Here is a 23,389-nt window from a genome sequence, read left to right as displayed (position 1 = left end):
GTGTTCTGCGTGGGGAAACAGCGATCCCACAAATTCTGTCATCTCAGTAACAAGGAAAGAGGGAAAAAGATGAGAGAGACAAACTCTCCTTGATATGTCTGCAGTCTGTCTGAGTCATAAAGTTTTGAGCTGCCTGGAGGGAAGAGGGGCTCTGACAGGGAAGGGGGGCACTGACAGGGGAGGGGGGCTCTGACAGGGGAGGGGGGCTCTGACAGGGGAGGGGGGCACTGACAGGGAAGGGGTCAAGGAGTGAGGTGAGGGTAGAGTAGGTGGAGGGGGCTGTAAATCTTCCTCCGGTTGTCAGACAGTGTCATTCTGACAGATTCAACATGAGCTTTTGCCAAGTAACAGCTGAGCCTCTTGTAAAACAGTCCTGGTTTCCAAGCATGGAAAAGCACACGCATTTCACAGTCACAGTGTAAAGTTTGAATGGGGAAAGAGACGCAGTTCTGAACTTTCCTGAAAAATAGTTTAAATTCAAGCCAAATAAATTTGAGACAAAAAAATTCTAGCCCAAAAAATTCTAGGCAGAAACATTCTAACAGAAAAATCAACAGAAAAATTGCCTTGAAAAATAACATCTGAAAAAATTCAGATTGCAACATCCTGAATACCAAGGATTGGTAAGGATGTTAGGATAACATAATTATCGGGCTAATTACTGATTTAGACCACTGATATTACACCACTGACAAAAAAAGAAAAAGACTAAAAATGACAAAGTAATAGAACATGCTGTCAAGAATTCAGCCACCAGGTGGCCCACTTGTCTTAACACTGCTCAAATAGAGATAATGCATGAAGCTGAAATCAAACAGGACAGTGTGTGTATGTGTGTGCATGTATGCATGCATGCGTATCTGATCTGTTCAGTGAATCTGGACATGTTAGGTACCTCTGCTGGAGATGATTACGTGATGTTGCAGGTTGGGATTGTCTCACCTGTGCTTCAAGAGAACATTCTCTTACCGTACCAAACCTGGGATGTATCCCAGGACATCAACACATTGACATCTGACTAACAACGTGAATATGAACCCTGAATTGTCAGTACCCCGTTCATTGCTCTGGACAAAACCATTGAATAAATGCGTAGGCTATATTTGAGTTTCCACAAAAAAAACTGTGGCAGAGAGCACCTCTGAAAACCCAGTGGCAGGTAGCAAGGTAATGAAGGAGACAGCAGGGAGAGAGGAGGACAAGCTTCTTATCAGGAGAGAACCGCCACGGCCCAAGGCCTTCGCCACCAGTCACCCTGTCACCCATCTGGCCCGGGCTCACCGCGAAACGTGTTATCGGTGACCCACTTTCCAGAGCTAGCGTGACAGCGCCGCTCTCCCACTCATCAACAACAACTGATGCCAGAGCAGCCTAGGAGGTAGCTGGGTATTATAAAACAGGAAGTGGGGATAACAAACAAAAGACATCCAAGGCCATTGGTCCGATTTTTGTCCCTACTTTAGATGCACTTAAAATGTGGTAAAACGGTTCCATGTAAAAAAGTGTTGTACGGAACCCTGAATCACACCTTTTCACCCGAAAAGTGCTGTCACCTTATTAGGGGTTCACCATATGCAAACTTCATTTTGACTCTTTCAAACTCTTTCGCAGAGCACCTTGTTTACTGTCGTGAGGGGGAGCAGGAAGGGGAGACAGGTGAGTTGTGTAACAGCTGCCTGCTGTTCAGAACAGACAGGCAGTGCTGCAGGAGTGTGCAGCTGTGTGTATTTCCATTTCAGCTGTGTGCTCAATGATCCAAGGACGGGAGCACAGCCAGTTCCCACAGCCTGCTTTAGGATGTTAGTGCAGGGAAACTAACAGAATTTATCTCCATCAGGAGAACGAGGGAGAGATACACCAAGTAGGCAAACTTTCATTTGGACAGTGTACTGCAGAACGTGTAGTCCCTGCTCTAAGTAGAAACAAACGAGCATTTTGTACTTGGATTATTTTGACACTCTCTCTCTTCTCTCTCTTTTGCAGGCGCACACACACACACACACACACTCACACACGCACACACACTCACACAGCTAATACTCAGGGAATCGATCTTGGCTGGATCATGGGCCTATTCTATGTGTGTGTGTGTGTGTGTGTGTGTGTGTGTGTGTGTGTGCGTGCGTGCGTGCGTGTGAGAGAGAGAGTCTGTGTGATCAGCAGTGGCTGAAGGGGGAGTGGGTGACTCAGCATTGTGATTTGTTTGTAATTGGAGGAAAGGCTCTGGGAGCACATTCACACACACACACACACTCTGTTGCCCGAGGACAGGCGTCCTTGTCAGAGGATGGGGGTGATTGAGTGAGCCTGGCCATTAGGAATCAGCCAGGACAACAGCTGCCTGCTAAAGAGGGGAGAGAGAGAGAGAGAGAGAGAGAGAGAGAGAGAGAGAGAGAGAGAGAGAGAGAGAGAGAGAGAGAGAGAGAGAGAGAGAGAGAGAGAGGAACAAGGGGAGGGAAAGAAGAGAGGACATTAAAGTTAAAAAAAAAAAGTACAGGAAACTGAGAAAAGGGGGATAGAGATGTAGAGAGGGATGAAACAAGTTGTGAATGCTATGAAGAGTGAACGTTTCTTACCAAAGGATTTAGAGTTAGAAATGAAACCGTTTGCATGAAGCCAGGGGAAGAGGAATGGAGAACTGTTTATTAGTTATCCCTCTCAAACCCCTTGCCTCTTGACCTGTGAAGGCCCGCAGTTAATCCAGGGTATGGAACATATGTTGAAACGTGTCACTGGGGCTGCAGGGTAGATTCCTTCCCTGAACCTCAACTCTGTGCCGAATAATGACGTCATGTGGACCCCCTACCGCACCTGCCTAAAACCCCGGATAGGAAACAAAGGTTGCTTGTTCCGTGGAGGCCACAGCCTAGTCTATATGGGGCTATATATGACGCATTTTTATGTTGAAGGCCCCTTACGTAGCTCATACTAGGTGTACTTTAATTACAGCAGCGGTCTCAGACGTCGATAGTCAAGTGATACACTGCTCTTTCTGCGTGCCACGAGCAGTGTATCACTTGCTCTGAATTATTTCCTGTACGGCCCCTCATACATAACCTATAGGCTACCTGAAACAATAGTTGTTCCTAGTAAGCTGCCTCAAAAGTAGCTCTAGCCGAAAGCATATGCTTTTTTCTTTTGTAATACATGTCTAGCCTCAGTAAGTAATTAAATGCTACGTCATAAAAATGATAAACTGCAACAACAACAAAAAGGGTCTTGACTTGATGCCAAACCACAAGATAAGACGCAAGTCGAACTTGCTCTACGCAGTCGCTGTCCGTGGTGCTGAACTTCTCAGAGACCCCCAGAACAGAATGAATGAGTCATGCAACCGTATTGATTACATCACATGATAAGCACTCGATGTTATTTGTTTTACTTCCTGTCCTAATACCGAATGTGAATCGTGAAGAGACTCTTCCGTTATCTATAGTGGAGTCTCATCAAAGACAATTTCAATTATTTATTTATTTAAGCTGATGACCATAATGGGAAGCAGGAAGCTTAAAACAATTTCACACAGCTATCTATGTCAAGAAACTCACAACTCAATACTTCTATTAGTGTTAACTATTACAACGTCGACATTAGCAATATTTCAAGAAATGTGAACCACCAATTTGATTTATTGAGTACTGGTTTAGGTGCTCTATAGTTGTGAGGTACATCATCATTCTATCCAATTTCTTTCTCCTTAGTACTCATATATTTCTCGCCTGTTGATGTCACCCTTACTCCTCTTGCACTCGGAGTCCCCTAACACACTCACACACACACACACAAACACACACTTCCAACCCGGATGGATGACTTCACCGTTCCGCCCGGGTTTCCTTTATGATCCTGGGATCTCCCACTTCGCTCACCAGACTCCAGCAAGCAACACAGGCTCTCACAGCATTGCTCTGCTCCTGACAGTCAAGCAACTACTGAGGCTGTTGAACCACTGCATACAACGACGACTGTCAAAGAACACTTCAGCATTAAGAAAGCAAGAAAAACGTTCATTTTGTTCTACGGTTCTCGACTTGGCGAATTCAAAAAGTGCAATTATCCACGAGGATTTTTGGCTATATCAATTTGCTGACGGACTTTGACCTGTTTGTTACTGTGGTTGTCGATCTTTCATCTGCTGTGCCATAATGTCTGAGGTACTGCCATACAACGAGGGGAAAATGAACGGCTATGGGGCAGACAGCGAGGTCAATCAGATGTCCTTTAGCTGCGGACTACAGGATACAAACTCCTTCTTTGGGGCGTCACAGGCGAAAAGACCCCCGAAGCTTGGGCAGATTGGCCGAGCTAAGAGAGGTAAAAGTTGTTGAAAAGAACCATGAGGTTTTTGGTAGCACTGTGTCCAATGTTTTAATGAACGCTGGCTACGTTGTAGATCTCTTGACTGACAGAAATATTGATGATAAACAATGTTGTTTTCTGATTAAATTAAAATGTGAATACATTGAATAGAAGTCCTATTGAGAACAACAAAGTGAAGGATTGCCGACGCAATAGAATACCGGATTTAACATTTGAATGTAGCTAAAGCAAAAGTCACCTGTAATTTTTTCATTTGCATTATTTTATTAATTCAAAAATGGACAACTAATGTTGCTCATGCGTTGAATACGAACTGTGCTGATTCGGAATGTGGCTGGTTCAATGCCATTGTGGTCAAAGCATTGTTTTCATCAAGCATTTCAACAGCAAGGTCATGGGTTTAAGGGGTCAAGTTGTTTGTTACAATAGTTTATTGTGATTGTCATATCGACTTCCACCATTCATTCCACAAAGTGACCAATATGGGCTGATGAATAAACATAATCTTGTTTTTCATTCACAGTGGTCATCGAAGACGACCGAATAGATGAGGTCCTGAAGGGGATGACAGACAAGTCCTCACCTGGCGTTTAATCGAGTAAGATGCCTTGCAGACTTTTTATTTTAATCACCGATTAGAAGCACTTGTCGGCTGTGCATGTTCGAGGATTGTACGAGAACCGATGGCACGAAGCGAAGACAAGGATGGGAAGAAGGGAAATGAGATACGGCAGAGGGAACAGAGAGAAGAGATGGACTCTGGAAAAAACCGAGATCATATGGATTGCTGGCAATTCTCCAAACAAATCACGATTTTTCTGCGCAGCAAGATGTTGAGATGGCGGACACAGCTCCGTGTCTTAACCTCGACTGAATACTGATGGATGAACTTGTCATTACTCCACGGCCATCTTCTTCCAAAAGCGCTGTAAGCAACAACTCACTGCAACTGGAGGCTGAATCTAATTTCAAGCTCTATTTCTATAGTTGTACAGTATAGGCTATAACTCCAAGACCTTATTCCCCGTATACGCTTTGCATTGTTGATTCAATCAGCGACTTTGCATTCAAGGGAGCTGTCTCTTCAGCACTGTTCACAAGTAGAGAATGCATTCCGGTTGCTGCTAAAGCTTTTTTAATACAGACCAACCAAACATTCATGACTACTAAATAGAAGAAAATCTGTATGTAATATACCCGAGGATGGTGCAATGTTAATATTTTCTTTATTATACTCATTTTGGTCCCACCCGTTACCGATACGAGGTTAATAGTACCCAAGATCACTTAGATTAAATAGAGACATTGTTAGCATACCCCCGCTCCCCATTGTAAAGGGTGCAGGCCAAGGCCTTCATTGTAGCCAATCAACACCTGCACATATCAGTTTTACAAAGGGTTCAAGACGCAAAATATCGGAAGAGGAAATTAATGCAGTTCAAAATAGTAATCAAACTGATGGGAAAACATGTTTTTAATTATTTCGTTATTTTAATTTCGCAATTATTCGTGTTTCTCTATATGAATTCAAGTCAACTTTCTCCATCTATTTGCATGAATTCACTCCGGTGCCAACAAAGGTGCCACCACTCTTACCCTGGCACGCTTCTTTTTAACAAAATTCATATTTGTATTTTTATATCTAAATATTTGTTATTTAAAATAGTATGCTAGTCTATCGTCTTATAATTCATCAACAAAATGTTTATACTAGAGAAAGGATACCGTTTGAGACGATATAACGGATAATCTAGATGTTTTGACGGTTTTGATGGTCTCATTCTATATCAAGGGTCTTGTAGGGTTTTTTTTAAAGACTAACTGAATGTGTTTGGGTTTTTGCACACATCAATGTTAAATTATTATTGAGAAATCGTATACTGTGACTTGAGCTTCGTTGATGAATTTGTTAGAAAATGGCGATTTTAGAGTATATTGCACTGTTTACGAGTATCCTCAAATAACAGGTTGTTATTTGACCGATTTTGGACATTACAGTTATGTTTTTTATTTTGTTTATTTTGTACCATTCTTTTAAGGAAACTGGATATGGTTTGTTGTGCATGAAACCTTAATATTTTCAATAATGAAACATCGTTTTATGAAGCAAAAAAGCAACAAAATGTCATGACATTCTAAGAATGAATCATTGTATATTAAGATGCCATTTTCACTGTATTTGGTGAACTAATAAATGGTGAAATAACATGTAAGCATGTAGTCCTTTGGTATTTATTATTTACAATATAAAACACTGATGGAATTGTCCACCCTGTTGTAAATAACAAAACTATCAAAAACCAAAGTCACACCAGTCATCCACCATATCACCATGACAATGAAACTGTGGTCGAAGAACCAAACATTTCAAATGTTTCATCTGTCTATGAGCCAGTATCTGCAATTCATTCCACTCAGTATCCAAAGGCATGCCCACACTTCGACTGGGGACCTTATGCTACAGGCTGTTTGTATAGTCATGGTCAGAAACAGCTTCATCAACTACAGTATACCTGGACTGCAACCTATCCTACAAGATAGTCGTGGCATATTCTCACCACCAAGGCTTCTCCTTCCGTTCACATCCGTGGGGTTCCACCCGTGTGTATTGTACAAACTTGTAACCTTGATTAAAGAGTGTGGCAGGGGCAGCAGTCCATCTGTCCTATCAATAAACAACTCTCCTATGGTGTACTTATTAGTGCTTCCCTTGCATAATGGACCCCTTGACAATCCATGTCTAGAAGGACATGGCTCTAACGGTATTTCAGAGGTTAGTGCCAAGGAATGGTGTGAACCTTACAAACCTCCCAGGGGCTAGGTTTGGGGGTCATTCTCAGGGACTGGTTCCTTCACCCCATGGTCTGAGAGCCAGACAGACAATCTAAAATCACCCCTTTATAGGGTTTCCAAGGTAAAACTGCGACTTGAGACTATTAGGTGAAACTCACCATCTACCTAACTGAGCCTAGTCATGCCATACTCATCAATAACACAAACCCCTGCACTCAGTTCTACCATTCACACATACACGGCTATTATGTCGACTCTAGAACGGAGAACAAAAAGAGATGCAGTACAAACAACAACACTAACCCTCCCCCTTCCCAGGCATTCCCACCACAAAGGCAATCCCCTGTCCTGACAGCCTCCCTATCACGGCTCACGCCATGCCGTCGACCCATCTCTCTCTCTATTGTTCTTTGTTACAGTGCGTCTGTGTGTGTGTGAACATGTGTCGCTGTAGCCCCTTAAATGGTCTCGCTGATTTCCAGCGCTTCAGCTGGAAAGACAAATAAGGGACATGAAGCAGCATCGCCTCTCTGGTGTTCACACTGACGTCTCTCAGAAAGAAGCTATGTTTATTTACAGCCTTACACCATGTCACATAGGGAGTCAGGTGGCTGAGCGGTTAGGGAAGCGGGCTAGTAATCTGAAGATTGCCAGTTCGATTCCCGGCCGTGCAAAAATGACATTGTGTCCTTGGGCAAGGCACTTCACCCTACTTGCCTCGGGGGAATGTCCCTGTACTTACTGTAAGTCGCTCTGGATAAGAGCGTCTGCTAAATGACTAAATGTAAATGTCACACCGTCCGTCCAAAAGCTCTCACCCCGAGAGGCTGGTCCTGTTTTGGCCCTGACAAAATGAGAGATCAAAGGGTCCATGCCTGGAAGTGGAATGTGTGTGAGGGCAGGGCTGCTGAAGGCTCCTCTGTGTAAACTCAACAGATGGGCCAGGATGGCAGAGCAAGCTGTGGTCAATACAAACATGGGTGTCTCAGCGCTGGGCTGTCACTGCCAGGCATAGAACACACACACACACATCCGCATAGCACATAAAGCCCCCCTCTCTCTCTCTCTCTCTCTCTCTCTCTCTCTCTCTCTCTCTCTCTCTCTCTCTCTCTCTCTCTCTCTCTCTCTCTCTCTCTCTCTCTCACACACACACACACACACACACACACACACACACACACACACACACACACACAACAGTGGTGGAAGAGACAAGGACAAATACACAGATGATCCAGCCTCCTAGACTGGACAGCCATTACCATCCCCTTGCCAGTTACATAACTTGAACATACCGTATCTAATGGCATTAGCCCAAGGCACTCTCGTATAAACAGCACTGGGGCAGCATCCCCTGTCTGCACACGCAGTGGCTAACTGAGATGTAAACACATGCACGCACTGACAAGGAAGGCTTATTAGTTTCCTGCTTCTAGTATTCATACTTCCTGTTGCAGCCCAAGAAAGCCGCTCCAGAACCGCTTCACGGTCACCAGGTCAATGAAACCTAGTTAGCTGTCCGCCCGCTATAGTTAGAAATAGGGAAAGGCACTTACATTTACATTTAGTCATTTAGCAGACGCTCTTATCCAGAGCGACTTACAGTAAGTACAGGGACATTCCCCCGAGGCAAGTAGGGTGAAGTGCCTTGCCCAAGGACACAACGTAAGTTGGCATGACCGGGAATCGAACTGGCAACCTTCGGATTACTAGCCCGATTCCCTCACCGCTCAGCCAACAGACTCCTACCACTTAGGAGGTGTGGACACTACAATGTGCAGTCAATCACTTTAGTAGTCAATAGACAACGACACACATTTGCTGTGCCTACCCAGAAACACACACAACACTGATGGGAAACTTAGAGCATACATGGGCGTACATGGGCTTACATGACCCCATGTACGCCCATCTACTCACGCCCAGTGCTAATCTCCCATACATACACACAAACACACACACACACACACACACACACACACACACACACACACACACACACACACTCAAAGACTGATCAATGCAATTGTATAGAGAAAGGGATGGATACAAAGAGAAAGGACAAAGCAAGCGCATAAAAAGAGAGCATGGAGGACAATTAGGCACAGCAGTGAGTAGGCTGGCGCCCCCTCAGCGCACACACACACCTTTTTTTGTGACTATTCTGGACACAACCAAAATCGGTTGCAGAGACACCTGAATGTCGGTAGAGGTTTGAAAGGGCGAGATAGGGACAGCGAGACGGAGGAGAGAGAGAGAGGGAGGGGAAATAGAGGGATGAAAAATGGTGAGAGAGGGACGGAAAAAGCTATAGAATCGAGGACAGGAAGGAAAAGAGAGGAAGAACAGCGTCAGTCTACATCGGAATCTTGCACTAACTGTGGGTATGTAACTGCAGTCCACTCCAGTCCAGACCAGACCAGTTCAGTCCAGTCCCTCTGCAGGGGTCAATGTCATCTCACTTCCATCCGTTCTGGAACCCAGTTTAAACTCAACCACGGGCTGCTCTACTCCCGTCTTGGAAGACTGATGGAGATTAAACAAAAAACATGAAACCTCATATACAATAGAGAAGATGGATGAATAAGAGAGATGGAATAGGAACAATCTCAAGTTGCATAGAGCATCAATTAGGCTTGTTAAGATCTCCCGTATAAGGTGTCTCCTCAACGATCCACTTCGACGTAGTATCACCTTACTCTGGGTGTCACATTTCCCATGTCGGACAAACACACACACACACACACACACGATCCCATCAGAAGTGTCCTCTCCCAGCTCTGCCATGTGAACAAGCTGGCCCTTCGCCCAGTTTAAAGCATCTATTATCAATATCCAGCCTCGCTGCCACTTAAAGAGTTACGTAACAGCCCGCTCCGCACCTCGACAGGCGCGCTCTGGGTGCCAGGCCGACCGACGCCTCCCTGCTTAGTGGGCCGAAGCAAGCCACTCATTTAACACGGTGGAAACCTGACCGGCACTATAACCACCACTGACTAGGGCCACGGCACGGACGTGGAAACAGAGGATGAGGGCGTTGCTCAGTGGCAGAGCATCTGATCGGCCGTCTAGAGGCCGCAGGTTCAAATCCCCCCCCTCTCTCTAGAAGCGTCTGCTAGGTGAATGCGTGACATTGTGACGAGGGACAGAGGGGGGACAGGGAGTGGTTTCCTCACGGGTTAGGGAACTCGCTGCGTCCATGTGGTTTAGATCCCCTACAAGGAGACGGCGAGGTGCGTGTGCGAGAGAGGAAGAGAGAGATTGTATGTAGACAGAAAGATAGGGATGATAATTAGAGAGAGATAGACAGAGATTGCGCAAACAGAAAGACGGAGGGAGAGAGGGGGATGGAGAGGGGAAACAGAGAGATTACATGTAGAGAGAGAGAAGGCAGTGCAGGGAGTTTGAGAAATCAGGCACCTTTTCTCCAGGTTTTAAAAATAGACGATAATTACATTTCAGCTGAGAATTAAAAATAAATGATTTCTGTCTTATTAATGTGGTCCCCTCCGCCTTCCTGGCTGCCTCTGTATTTCTCTGTAGTTCTATATTTAAACTGCAGCCCTGGCACCCCCAAGCTTCAACTGATCTTCCCTCAACAAACACACAAGCCGTTTGGGCTTTGAGAAAAGAGGCCAGCTGACAGGGTCACCCAACACATTGCCTCCCTCACTCTCTCTCTCTCTGTGTGTGTGTCAGTGGATACATATGTCTGACAGGTGAATCAAAGCGAGCACATCCAGGCTTAGGCCCATGCTTTTGTCTCGAGTCTGAGCCTGATGCAGACAGCACCACAGGGAGAGAGGGGAGTGGACTTGCTGGTTGCCATATTAATAGACTTGAACACTGCCGGGCTAGGCTCGCTACACAAGTCTGGTCCCAGCTGTGGAGGTGTGGGATTCTACCCAACCGCTATTCTTCTGCCAGAGGCGTAAACTAATACCCACACCCTGAGTGATTATGGAGGTATCAGACTGGAAGAGACAGGAGTAGACTCGATGTGTTTCCATCACATTTAATGCACCTTAGCAGTCAGTACATTTGTATTCGCAGGGAATAAAAACAAACTGGTGACGTACATGTAAAATACAATATTTAAGGATAATTAAAGGCCTTTTCATTGACCATCCCCAATGATAATATTATAAATCATGAAATCACAGCATCATAGAATAAAAAAAATCCTAAACCTGGCTTTAAAATAAAATATCAAGTTAAAAAGTATTGGCACAAGCTCTTGTAGGTGTGGATAAGACATGGTTATGCATCTCAGAGTTCAGTTTGGTATTGTAAAAGGCATCTCCTCAGTCCAGTCCTCCTAAAGGATGATATTTTCCAGGAAGTTCTCTGTATCTTCTTCCTGGGTCGTGACCTGAGTGGGCGTGGCTTCGGCTTCCTCCAATAACCTCGTCTCCAGACCTGCGTCCTCAGGGCTAAGCTCCTCCCCTTTGGTCAGCACGTACAGGAAGTAGTGGAAGCCTTCTCCGTAAGTGTGGTGATGCACAGACCAGCCGAAGCAACGGCGGGCATACAGGCGCTTCCTGAAGTGGGGCTGAGCGAAGGTGATGGAGAGGAAACGTCCTCCTGGCTTCAGCACCCGACTGACCTGAAGGGGGGGAGGGGGGGGGGGGCGGGTGGAGAGAGAGCAGAGAGCAATCAAACAAGATGGTGGACAGCCCGGTCCATACAAAGACTCCAGTATAGACACCAGTTGAGAGTTCTCTTCACTGACACTATCATCATATTTACTGCTTCACTGTCCTGATAATACATCGAGCCAAGTCTAGTGGCTCTAGCATTGCCTAGGGGAAGGGTCTAGAATGGCCACATTGTAGAATGGTGTGGCAGGTTCTAGCATATCCTAACATGGTCTAGAATGTTCTAGCATGTACTAGTATGGTCTATAAGGTTCTGTCATAGTCTAGTATGATCTAGAAGGTTCTATCATATCCTAGCATGTTTCAAGAAGGTTCTATCACGGTCTAGCAGGTTGTAGAAAGACCTAGTAGTATCTGTGTCTCTCCTCCTATCAGGTTGTCGTGACAGTGCATATAGCATCAGCACTCTCCCGTATGAATCATTTCTGCCTTCACAACATTCCAAGCCTGTTAGGCCTGTGTGGGTGTGTGTGACTGTGTGTGTGCGATGCACGTGTGCACAGGGATACTTTACAGACGAGAAGCCATGGAGCACTGGATAGAACTCTCACATGTAGACAAAACACCCTCAGGAAGGAGCAAACACATGCAGCGGCAACCCACATGGAAACACACCCACACCCAAGGAAACACACCCACACACACACACGGAAACACCCCCCCACACACACAGAAACACACCCACACCCACAGAAACACACCCACACACACCCACACACCTGGCCTTAGTCAGCTGCGACAGCACAACACACCTCTCCTAGAGCCGCAGTAAGACACTGGGCCGTGTAAAACCAGAAAACGTGGCTTTGAATCCAAGAAAACAGACAGAGAGAGAGATAAAGAGAGAGCGAGAGAGAGGAAAGAGAGATAGATTGAATGGCGTGCTGTGCCGTTTCGCAGATTCCACTGTGGACCAGACTTCTTCACAGACATGCTGCTGTTCATTAAGATTCCCCTTGATGGGCACAAGGAGGAGGGGAGAGCACAGCCCTCTGCAGAGGGGCTCACGTGCGGCTGGGTCGGGAGGGGAGGCGTGCTGGTGCTGTGCTGCACGACCCTGTGGAGAGGAGGCACTGAGAGACTCCAGGACCTGGACCTGGGCCCCTCACATGATCCATCTCCACCAGCGAGCAGCTCCACGGTGAATTATTCACTGTCTGTTGTGACAGGGGACCAGAGGGGAGGGGAGAGGGAGACAGGTTGAGAGAAAGCGAGGGAGGGAGAGAGAGAGAGACTGAGAGAATAACAGAGAGAATGACAGAGAGAGTGAAAGAAAGAAAGAAAGAATGAGAGGAAGATTGAGAGATAGGGTAGTATTGCTTTGCTTGACATTTATTTATCAAATCACACGGTCTATGCCGTGTGTGTCTGTGTGTGTGTGAGTGACAGGGCAGTCGCACACCAGGCCGTGACAGTGTTAAGAGGGAGATGTGGTTGCAGACCAGTGTAAAGCACCAGTGTGACCCAGGGGTCTGTGCTAACTGACAGGAGAGAGAGAAAGAAAGAGAAAAAGAGAGAGAAAGAGAGCACACACCAGCAGAGAGATGACAGCACTACGCTAGAAAGCACAGTGACTCACCTACATGAATACAATAGAAGCTGTGTGTGTGTGTGTGTGAGTGAGTGTAGATGTGAATAACGACATGAGATCGGCGCATCGGCCTTTTTCACGCAGACATCCCACAATATTGCCGTTAAGAAGACCCCTCTTGATGGCGGCTTTGTTTGTTTACTCTGAACCAAACAAAAGGCGGCAAAACGCCGCGCCGTGTGTGATTGTGGACAGCGTGATAACGCTCTGGAGTCAGACGCATGAAGTCAGCATCCTCGCAAGCATGCGTCGTTTCACCATGCCGGCTCTCCCTTTTACACAGACGTCAATTCTGCTCTGTGACTTCCTCAGCTGCCAGCCGGATGCCGGTACAACAATAACCCCCCTCCTGTTCCATGGTTGTACCTTTTATAGAGAACTGCAAGGCAGCATAAAGACGGAACATTCCGGCCTTGAACAGGCTGTGAAAAAGGGGCTTATGATTGTTTGTTTGCTCAGTACTCGCCACGATCTAAAAACGACGGGGGGAGCGTGCCCCTGCGTGCCCGCTCCAGTGGCGTGCGAGCCCTGGGGGGGGGGGGGGGGGGCCGCGGCTGACCCAGATCCGCACGTCAGGGAGCGCTCCGAGACGTGCATGAACAAGCGCTGTACGGAGGCGTGGGTTTGAGAGAGGTGAGTCACTCACTACCACCATCCACACACACACACACACACACTCAATCACACACACACACACACACATTTAATGGATATGTAAACAACACTGGAGTGTACCTGAAGTGCATGTGATTACAGCAACAATAAACAGTGAAGGGCCCTCGTGGATGTGGAATAGTGACCAACATGGCAACCAGGGAGAGGGCCAGCGAAGGACCAGCGAGCGAAGACCAGCTTCCCTTCACAGCTCCTCTGACTCAGGGACTGACTGACAGGTATCGGTCTTCCTGGAGATGCTTTGGTGTGCTGATGAACAGTAGCTTGAGAGGGGTTCATCAGAGGCCAGAAGAGTCATGTGTGTGTGTGTGGGGGTGTGTGTTTGTGTGTGTGTGGTGTGTGTGCGTGGGTGGGGGGTAGTAAGAGGATCTAGATGTGTTCTGGAGCACCTCTCTCCTCTCCTCTCAGAGTTAACCAGGAAAGTGCTTGAGTCCTCTACTAAGGTTTCTCACACGCACATGCACACAGCTTTTTCAACGTACACACACACACACACACACCCACACATAAATGATGTCATTGCTTTTCTAATACACACACACAAATGATGTCATGGTTTACCCGATACACACACACACAGGTGATGTCATAGCTCCTGTATCGCTGAATAATTGAGATCCGCGGAGACCTGGTGTCCTAGCGCCCCATTTCAAAGGTACTGTGACAGTCCTGCCTCAGCAGAACCATCTCAAACATACGTGAAAACCTTGGTCCCTCTTAAATGAAATGTATGTATTTAAATGTATATTTCTGGTGCAACCAACATAAAGTAAGGACTAACTAAAGGTGTAAGGTAAGGCATTTCGAAAGTGCGTTTCAGTGCCTGTCTGGTGTCTCTGCGTGTGAGCTGGCTGTCTGACTGACTCAGGCTCTTGTAGGTAAAGAACAAATGAGAGTTTCCAATGCTGTTCAACAGGCACGGTGAGAGTGGGCTGAGACATCTGGTCAGAGAAAGAGAAGGACGTTCCTCATGTTCCAGTCTCCTCCTCCTGAGAGATCCCCTGGTCTCTGTTTTCCTTTTGTTCACACTGGCTCGAGGATGGAGGGAGTCTACCCTGGCCTTCTAAGGACACAAAAACACATTTCGGTTCCCCTGCATGTCCTGTGTTAGTCTGTCTGGGTCAAGTGAGGATGAGAGGGTGTGATTCTATTGGAGGGGGGGGGGGAGAGACATACTGTGGGAACACCTGCTAATTTCTCCAGAGAACCCCCCCCCCCCCCCCCCCCCCCTCTCGCCACACACACAAACACACACACAGACACACACTCCTAACCCCGCAAGACCTGCGCCAGGGGGGTATTCCAGAAAGCAGGTTATGCAACATAACCGGGTAAGTTAACCCCCCAGCTGATTCACAATGTTGCAGCAACCTACTGGAAAGAGGGGGGAAGGAGAGTCGGCAACCTTGGAGGATTGATACGCACCCATCAGTGTGAACCTGTCTGTGTGTTTCAGGCTAAGTGTGTGTGGGCTTGACAGGACGATGGAGGTGGGGAGTGTGTGAGTGAGTGTGTGTGTGTGTCATGTATCTAGCTCCTGTCTGGGAGAGAGAACCGATCAGTGGGTTGCAACAACAGCAGAGCGCTATCTCTGGAGCACAGACCTGGATGGACCACAGCTTGCTGTCTGCTTGAGGGGCGCATCATACACACACACACACAAACACACACACACGGACACAAATCTGCACGCACACACACACCCACACACACACACACACACACACACACACACAGGAACAAAATGGTGGAGAGAAGCAGATTTTATTTAGGTCATAATTTCTCTTTTCCTCTCGTCTCTCGTCTCTCTCTTTGGTGCTTCCCTCCTCGTCGTATTCCTCCCCAGCAGTACTGCAGACCTCCTCCCTCCATCTCGCCCTCCCTCCATCTCGCCCTCCCTCCATCTCGCCCTCCCTCCTTCCCTCCGTGGGAAAAACAATGTGCATTTCAAATCAACGTCTTCTCTTCCTCACCTCACCCGTAGCCTGCAGCGAGGCATGTGGACGGCAGAAACGTGTCACCCTCTCCCAGAGAGAGAGAAAGAGAGAGAGACCAGAGAGACCAGAGAGACCAGAGAGACCAGAGAGACCAGAGAGACCAGAGAGACCAGAGAGTGGGAGCGCCGGCGAGGGAGAGAGAGAGATAAAGAGGGGCAGGAGAGAAATAGAGGCAGCCAAGGAAAGAGGCAGGAGAGACAGAGAGGGAGAGAGGGAGGGAGAGAGAGAGAAAGAGAGAGAGACAGAGGGAGCGAGAGAGAGGGAGAGAAAGAGAGAGAGAGAGAGACAGAGAGAGAGGGACAGAGGGAGGGAGAGAGAGAGAGAGAGAAAGAGAGAGAGGGAGGGAGGGAGGGAGGGAGGGAGGGAGGGAGGGAGAGGGAAAGAGAGATAAAGAGGGGCAGGAGAGAAGTAGAGGCAACAAAGGAGAGAGACAGGAGAGAGAGACAGGAGAGAGAGACAGGAGACATAGAGAGAGAGAGAGAGAGAGAGAGAGATCTTTATGCCAGCCTCCTAACGAGGCAGATCTCCTCTTCCCTCCAGGGGTAACAGCCTGCTTTGTTTTTTTCTTCATCCCTCCATCCTTGTCTTATCCCACCCCCCTCTTCCCCTCCCCCATCTCCCAGCTCCCTGCTTCCAGGACCCAGTGTGCAAAGCTAAGTCACCATCTGCCTGTAGACAGAGAGAGAGAGAGAGAGAGAGAGAGAGAGAGAGAGAGAGAGAGAGAGAGAGAGAGAGAGAGAGAGAGAGAAAGCGAGTGTGTGTGTGTGTGTGTGTGTGTGTGTAAGGGCTTAATTTCACAAAATTAGAAACAGGTTAGAAGATGGACCACTGGTTTAATCCGGCGAAACAGCTCAACAGCCAGACATAAGATAGTTCTCGCCATAAGTAAATAAAATTGATTGAACGAGATCAACTCCGTAGGCAGAACTGACCTAGTCAGCTTCTTTAGTCTCCTGGACGTCTGCCCCTATTTGGATCAACAGGTAGTCTAGAGGAGTTCAGCACGGTATATCGATTGTCTTTTCTACTGTAGCTTCAAAGACATTCCCAGATGGTGGCACCTACATGTGACCTGCAGACACCAGCAGCTCCGGGGGTTACCGTGGCAATAAGGTCACATGGGAAGGCTCCTCTCATGACAGACACAGACAGGAAGCAGTGAGGCTAATGTTTGGCTTTCTGAAACGGACATGTCAGATGTAGAGGCTGTGGGGCGTCTCTGCAGTGGAGGGGGAGAGGGAACACACACACACACTCTCACACACATACACACACACACACACACACACACACACACACACACACACACACACACGTCTTTCCTCACAGAGTCTGCTGTAAGGCCACCCACTGAAAAGCTGAATAATACATCACAGACACCCCTATCCTTTCCTCTTCCTTTCCCTACTACGCATGCCTGCATGGGGAGTCCAACTTTCTCAGTGTGTGTGTGTGTGTGTGTGTGTGTGAGCGCGCCCCTGAAAGAGCGAGGCCTTTTTGTGGAAGAGAACCAGACAGGGAGAGAGACAGACAGCTTGGAGGGCGTGTAGCTAACTCTGTAGCCTACACCGTAGCTTCCTCTGTAGCTCCACCTGCGCAGTAGCATCTCAACGCTCAGCAGCATCCGCCCCTCCACCCTCCTTCCACCCCTCCCTATACCCCATCACCACCCCTCCACCCTCCTTCCACCCCTCCCTATACCCCATCACCACCCCTCCACCCTCCTTCCACCCCTCCCTATACCCCATCACCACCTCTCCACCCTCCTTCCACCCCTCCCTATACCCCATCACCACCCCTCCACCCTCCTTCCACCCCTCCCTATACCCCATCACTACCCCTCCACCCTCCTTCCACCCCTCCCTATACCCCATCACCACCCCTTCCACCCTCCTTCCACCCCTCCCTATACCCCACATGCACCGCCCCTCCACCCCCTCCCTATACCCCATCACTACCCCTCCACCCTCCTTCCACCCCTCCCTATACCCCATCACCACCCCTCCACCCTCCTTCCACCCCTCCCTATACCCCATCACCACCCCTCCACCCTCCTTCCACCCACAAACCCCCTTCTCTTCCTCTCCCTCTATTTATCCTCCCTCCCTCCCTCCCTCCCACCAATCCTCTTCCACATGGAGTAACCATGGAGACTAAAAGTTTAGAACTACCCAAAGTACGGTATCTAGGTCACAATGCAACACCTCTGAAAAACAAAAACAGAGGGTGGGAATTTTCTGTGGTGTGGTCCACGCAGGGAAGCAGATTGGCCGGATCACTCCAGAGAGAGGACATCGCTGGTGTTGACAGATTCCTTTCCATGACAAAGCGGTTGTGTTTGCACAACGTTGCGTCAGCAAACGACAACATCTCCGAATGTGAACGTTTGGCAGCAACACCAAGCTAGCTAACCTTAACCTTAGCCACGTCCGGTAAGAATCATCTCCCAGCTTTCCCTGACTGCGCAATGGTGACAATGTGTCTATCAGTTAGCAGCCTAGCCTACATGCTAACTGGAGGTGACTAGGCCAGTGGTTTAGGATAGAAAACCTGGGGGCCGCTGGATTGTTGCTAATTCTGACTAAAACCTGAGGCACAGACGGGTCATAAGTGTGCAGGTTTGCGTGGGGGTTTAAGGAACCTCAGGAAGTTTTTTTTTGATGGATCAGCGGGCATGTGGAGACCTCTAGCTGCGGGCTGTTGTTGCACGTGCTGTGACAAGCTACCGTGTGTGTGTTTGCATAGCTGTCTAACCGATTCGCATCTTCAGATTCAGCAACCCAACTCTCCCCTCAGCTCACTGAGCTAAAATTAACCATCCTTTCTTCTTTTCCAAAATAACCCTCTCTCTCTCTCTTTTATCTCTGCCTTTTTTCCTCCGTCTCTTTCTCTTCCTCTCCCCCCCCCCCTTCCCCTTCCTCTTCCTTCTCTCTACGGGGGTCCGAGGGAGAGGTTTGTTTTAATTACTGGGCTACTGTTCAAAACTGAGTCACACACACACACATCAGACACCTACGCCCACCCACTAACACACTCCAGCATCCACACTCCGCCTCCCACACCCACAACATCGTCACCTCTGGGTGTCTGTGTGCGTAAAAAAAGAGAGAGCACAGAAAAAAAGAATTAGAGACAGACATGAAAGCGAGGAGGGGACAGACAGAGGAAGGATACAGAGAGAGAGAGACCGACACCAAGAAAGAGAAAGAGAGAGAACGAGAGAGAGAGAGAGAGAGAGAGAGTGTCTATGCCTCCTCCATGCACTTCTGAGGGAAAACTCCCCTCTCAAGCCCCCCAGAGAGCCTGTATCTGACATGGATGTAGCTGCCTCGCCCAGGGCTGATATCTCCAGTACATCTCCCCTCTCAGCCTGTCCTCCTCGCAGAAGAACAATTGGAGACCCTCTCTCACTACCCTCCTCGACCCGCTTAATTGAACGTATTAGTCCCGATCCTTCACTTGTCACCTCACCTTCTGTAGTTACACCACAGGCTGTGGAAGTCCTTAATCTGGACTCAAACACGGATCTGGCTTCAAAGATGGAGGGTCCTCTCTGTCTGCCTCTTTATTTATTTATAATTCGGTTCACTCCTTTTCTCTGGCTCTCTCTGTTACTCTCTAAAGCTAAGCCTTAAGAACCAGGAACACTTATCACCCTTAACAAGCCCTCACTACTGTTCTAATATGTAATTATCCATTAAGTCATTGTGGGTAGACATGCATTAGCAGGAGCTGAGTAATGACTTCATTATGGCACATGCACCCCCATTTAGCCACACTAGCACTTTACTAGCGACAACCGTGGCAAGCACATTCCAATTAACCATTGGCTATTAACCATTAGCTCTTAGCCCTTATAAACGGCAATTCTTTGGACACAGACCAGCCAGTGTTTTGAAGGGTGTTTCCATAGCACAGAGGCCTAAATTCATAGCAAGTGAAAGGGAAAAGGTTTATCTTACGGACTCGGAAGACCAACTTTCCTGTCAAAAAGTGTAATCAATTAACATAAAATGCTCATCACACTTGTCTACGGTTATGTCATGTCTCCCGTTCTGAAATTACTCCTCTGGCCCTTTAAAGGCCTCTGGAGAGTCTGGCAGCAGTTGGAGAGAGAGGGAGGGAGGACACGAGAGAGAGAGAGAGAGAGAGAGAGAGAGAGAGAGAGAGAGAGAGAGAGAGAGAGAGAGAGAGAGAGAGAGAGAGAGAGAGAGAGAGAGAGAGAGGGAGGGAGGACACGAGAGAGAGAGAGAGAGAGAGAGAGAGAGAGAGAGAGAGAGAGAGAAAGAGAGAGAGAGAGAGAGAGAGAGAGAGAGAGACAGAGAGAGAGAGAGAGAGAGAGAGAGAGAAGAGATAGAGAGAAGGAAGAAGAGAGTGAGATAGAGGGAGAGGGGGAGAGAGAGAGAGGTAAGGAGGTAAAGTGGGCCAGTGTGTCTGCCAGCTCTGTGTCTCCTGTGGGACAGAACAAGGGCAGCCCAGTGGAGTCTCCAAAAGCACATTTACACACTTCCAGCAAAGTGACAGGCATCCGACAGGCAAGGAGACAGGCAGGCAGGGAAGCAGGCAGGGAGGGAGGCAGGGAGGGAGGCAGGGAGGGAGAGAGGCAGGGAGGGAGGCAGGGAGGCAGGGAGGGAGAGAGGCAGGGAGGGAGGCAGGGAGGGAGGCAGGGAGGGAGGCAGGGAGGGAGGCAGGGAGGCAGAGAGGCAGGGAGGCAGAGAGGCAGGGAGGCAGAGAGGCAGGGAGGCAGGCAGGGAGGCAGGCAGGGAGGCAGGCAGAGACAGACAATTTCCTACTTGGAACATGAACATGTACTACATGTAGAGGACAGGAAGAGGAGAAGAAGAGTACAGGAAGAGGAGAAGAAGAGGACAGAAAGAGGAGAAGAAGAGGACAGGAAGAGGAAAAGAAGAGGACAGGAAAAGATGAAGAATACAGAGAACAGGACTTGGACAGATGGATTTTTGAGCTGCTGGGCCGAGACTACATCTCCCAAGTGACCCTGCTGTTCAGATCCCGTCTCACAGCCCATTGGCCCAGCTCTCTCCCCCTCACACCTTCCCTCCTCTCCCCCTGGAGACCACGGGGAGATGACTCATCCACCAACAAAGTAAAACTCCCTCGTTCGCCCCGGTTCCTTTCACTCAACACTTTGGATCCACACTTTATCTTCACAGAGAACAGGCCACTTGAAAGCAGCTAAAAATAATTGGGCTTTAGTACACGTTTCCCCTCGCCGTCTCTCTCTCTCTCTCTCCATCTGTTGCAGGACGTATCTTGAGGAGAGTTTGGTGCTCTGCTATGGAGTCACTAAGCTTCCCAGCCCTCATCTGTGAGCGGACTAACAAGTCCATTTATCACAGAAGGTTACAGGACAATGTTCTACATATGCGTTTCCTGTACAGCACCCAAACAAACACGCACACACGCATGCACACGCACACACACACACTCCCCTGGGGGAAGTCTAATGTGTTGGTTACTCATCCATGAGAGATTGATCATGTACCTGAGTGCTTCTTCCCTGAGTTTGTACCTGGAACACATTTAGTCATTTAGCAGATGCTCTTATCCAGAGCGACACACACACACTCATTCAGATGGGCATAAGTATCGTTTGGAAACATCTGGGTGCTTGGAATTGGAATGACAACAAGAGAAATATAAAGGAATAGAAAAAATGTCTGAATGTTTCACGTGAAAACTGAGTGTGTGTGTGTGTACACTAAAAAGACTAAGTGAACCAGTTAATCAGTCACCTTCTCGCTCTCAGACTTCCAGGAACACATTCCACACGTTTGATCATAAGTTCATGAAGCTGGAGAAAGATGGAGAGAATGAAGGGAAGAAAGGAGAGTGAGTTTAGTTAGAGACTCAGACTCCAAATCAGAGTAACACACACACCTGTATAGACATCAGCATATTCTCAGTGTACACACACACACACACACATTCTGCAGAGGGTACCCAGTATGCAGACTGTGGGTGGTTCTATCGTCGTGCCGACAACATACTCACAAACACACGGCAACGGCACAAAAAGACTAATTATTCCGTCTCCTACGTTGTTCTGCAAGTTCAGGAGAGAAGAGATTGAGAAAGAGAGAGAGCAATAGAGCGATACTGAGAATTGATAGAGTAATTGAGAGAGAGCGAGTCCTCGCCCTGACCTCGCTGGGTTAAATCAGTCAGGCACGGAAGAAGACTGCTATGGAAAGCACTCAGGACCTCTCGTCAGGTAATGACCTCCTCCAGCTGAAGCACAGCACCCTGGGTAAGGAGTGTAAACACCGCTGGAGGGCTGAGGTGTCCTCTAACCATGACCGCAGTGCTGGAGTGGAGGGGGAAGGACTGGTGAACACATGTTCCAACAGGATTTCTATCGGACTGTTAACTGCTAACCCCCTGCAGACTGAGTGGGCTAAATCGCATAGTTTATAATGTAAAGCTAGACTGCTGTGCTAATGAATAAACAATGTGGCCTGTTGGGGGTGGGGGGGGGGTAATTTCAGAGTAATTTCTGCAGCTGGTAGAACTGCATCTGCAACCTGGACTTGGTCCATGCAGATGAGGTCCAATCTCTGGCCTGTAGTTAAGCCCATGCAGCCGACACTGACGTTGGATCTGCTAGTCTAGATGTCGGGGTTCTCATTAGAAGCTGATGGAGCCAGCGTTGCAGACCGCAGGAGAGAGGATGTGAGAATCAGGCTTGAGTTTTCGCACCCAGGGGAACCAGGGCCGAGCCCCGGCCCAGCAGAGTGTGACTGTGCTGGGGAGGAGAAGGAGGGAGAGGAGGAGGGAGAGGAGGAGGGAGTGATGGGGACTGCAGCAGGCAGAGAGATAGTGAGAAGGATGGAGGGAGAGGGAAATTTAATTGAGTAGGCTTGGAAGCTTAGGTCTGCTCTCCCCTCTCACTTTCCACTGAGCCCTGACAGTGTCAGACAAGAGTGTGTGTGTGTGTGTGTGTGTGTGAGAGAGAGTGTAAACATTATTGTCGGCCTGTTAGTGGATATGAGGCGATCTGTGTGTGTATGTGAGAAAGAGAGAGAGGGTAAGAGAGGGAGAGAGAAAGAGAGACAGTTTGTGTGAGAGACAAATAGTGTGTGTTTGTCTGAGTGTGTATGTGAGAGAGAGATAGACAGTGTCAGTGTGTGTGTGTGTGTGTGTGTGTGTGTGTGTGTGTGTCTCCTGGGGGGTTCAGCAGGGGGAGGGGGCTCTAATTTGAGTTCCCTGAGATGTTTGTTTTCCACACAGAGAGCAATTATTTCCTCCCAGTTTGTTTGGCTGCTGTTGGGGGCTACAGAGTGAGCTGCAAATCAGCCACTCTGGCTAGCGACACACTCCACCACACACTCACA

The 23,389-nt window shown here is 48.1% G+C and overlaps 2 protein-coding genes across 2 annotated transcripts in view; one reads left to right on the top strand and one right to left on the bottom strand.

Moving 5' to 3' along the window:
• Positions 1 to 3,859: 3,859 nt before the first annotated feature.
• On the top strand, positions 3,860 to 6,533 carry camk2n1a (calcium/calmodulin-dependent protein kinase II inhibitor 1a). Its single transcript, XM_062481906.1, has 2 exons — positions 3,860 to 4,314; positions 4,844 to 6,533. Exons 1-2 carry the CDS (start codon positions 4,146 to 4,148, stop codon positions 4,912 to 4,914), a joined length of 240 nt encoding a protein of 79 aa, XP_062337890.1. The 5' UTR covers positions 3,860 to 4,145; the 3' UTR covers positions 4,915 to 6,533.
• A 4,585-nt stretch (positions 6,534 to 11,118) lies between these two features.
• Positions 11,119 to 23,389, bottom strand: part of ece2a (endothelin converting enzyme 2a) — a 23,014-nt gene continuing 10,743 nt past the window's right edge. Inside the window, exon 2 of the mRNA XM_062481860.1 lies at positions 11,119 to 11,719. Coding sequence (XP_062337844.1) covers positions 11,432 to 11,719 — 288 coding nt within the window. The 3' untranslated portion in view covers positions 11,119 to 11,431. The remainder of the gene's footprint in view (positions 11,720 to 23,389) is intronic.

The sequence above is a fragment of the Osmerus eperlanus genome, chromosome 16 (genome assembly GCF_963692335.1).
Source record: "Osmerus eperlanus chromosome 16, fOsmEpe2.1, whole genome shotgun sequence".
Taxonomy (NCBI): Eukaryota; Metazoa; Chordata; class Actinopteri; order Osmeriformes; family Osmeridae; genus Osmerus; species Osmerus eperlanus.
This window is presented reverse-complemented; position numbering and strand designations above follow the sequence as displayed.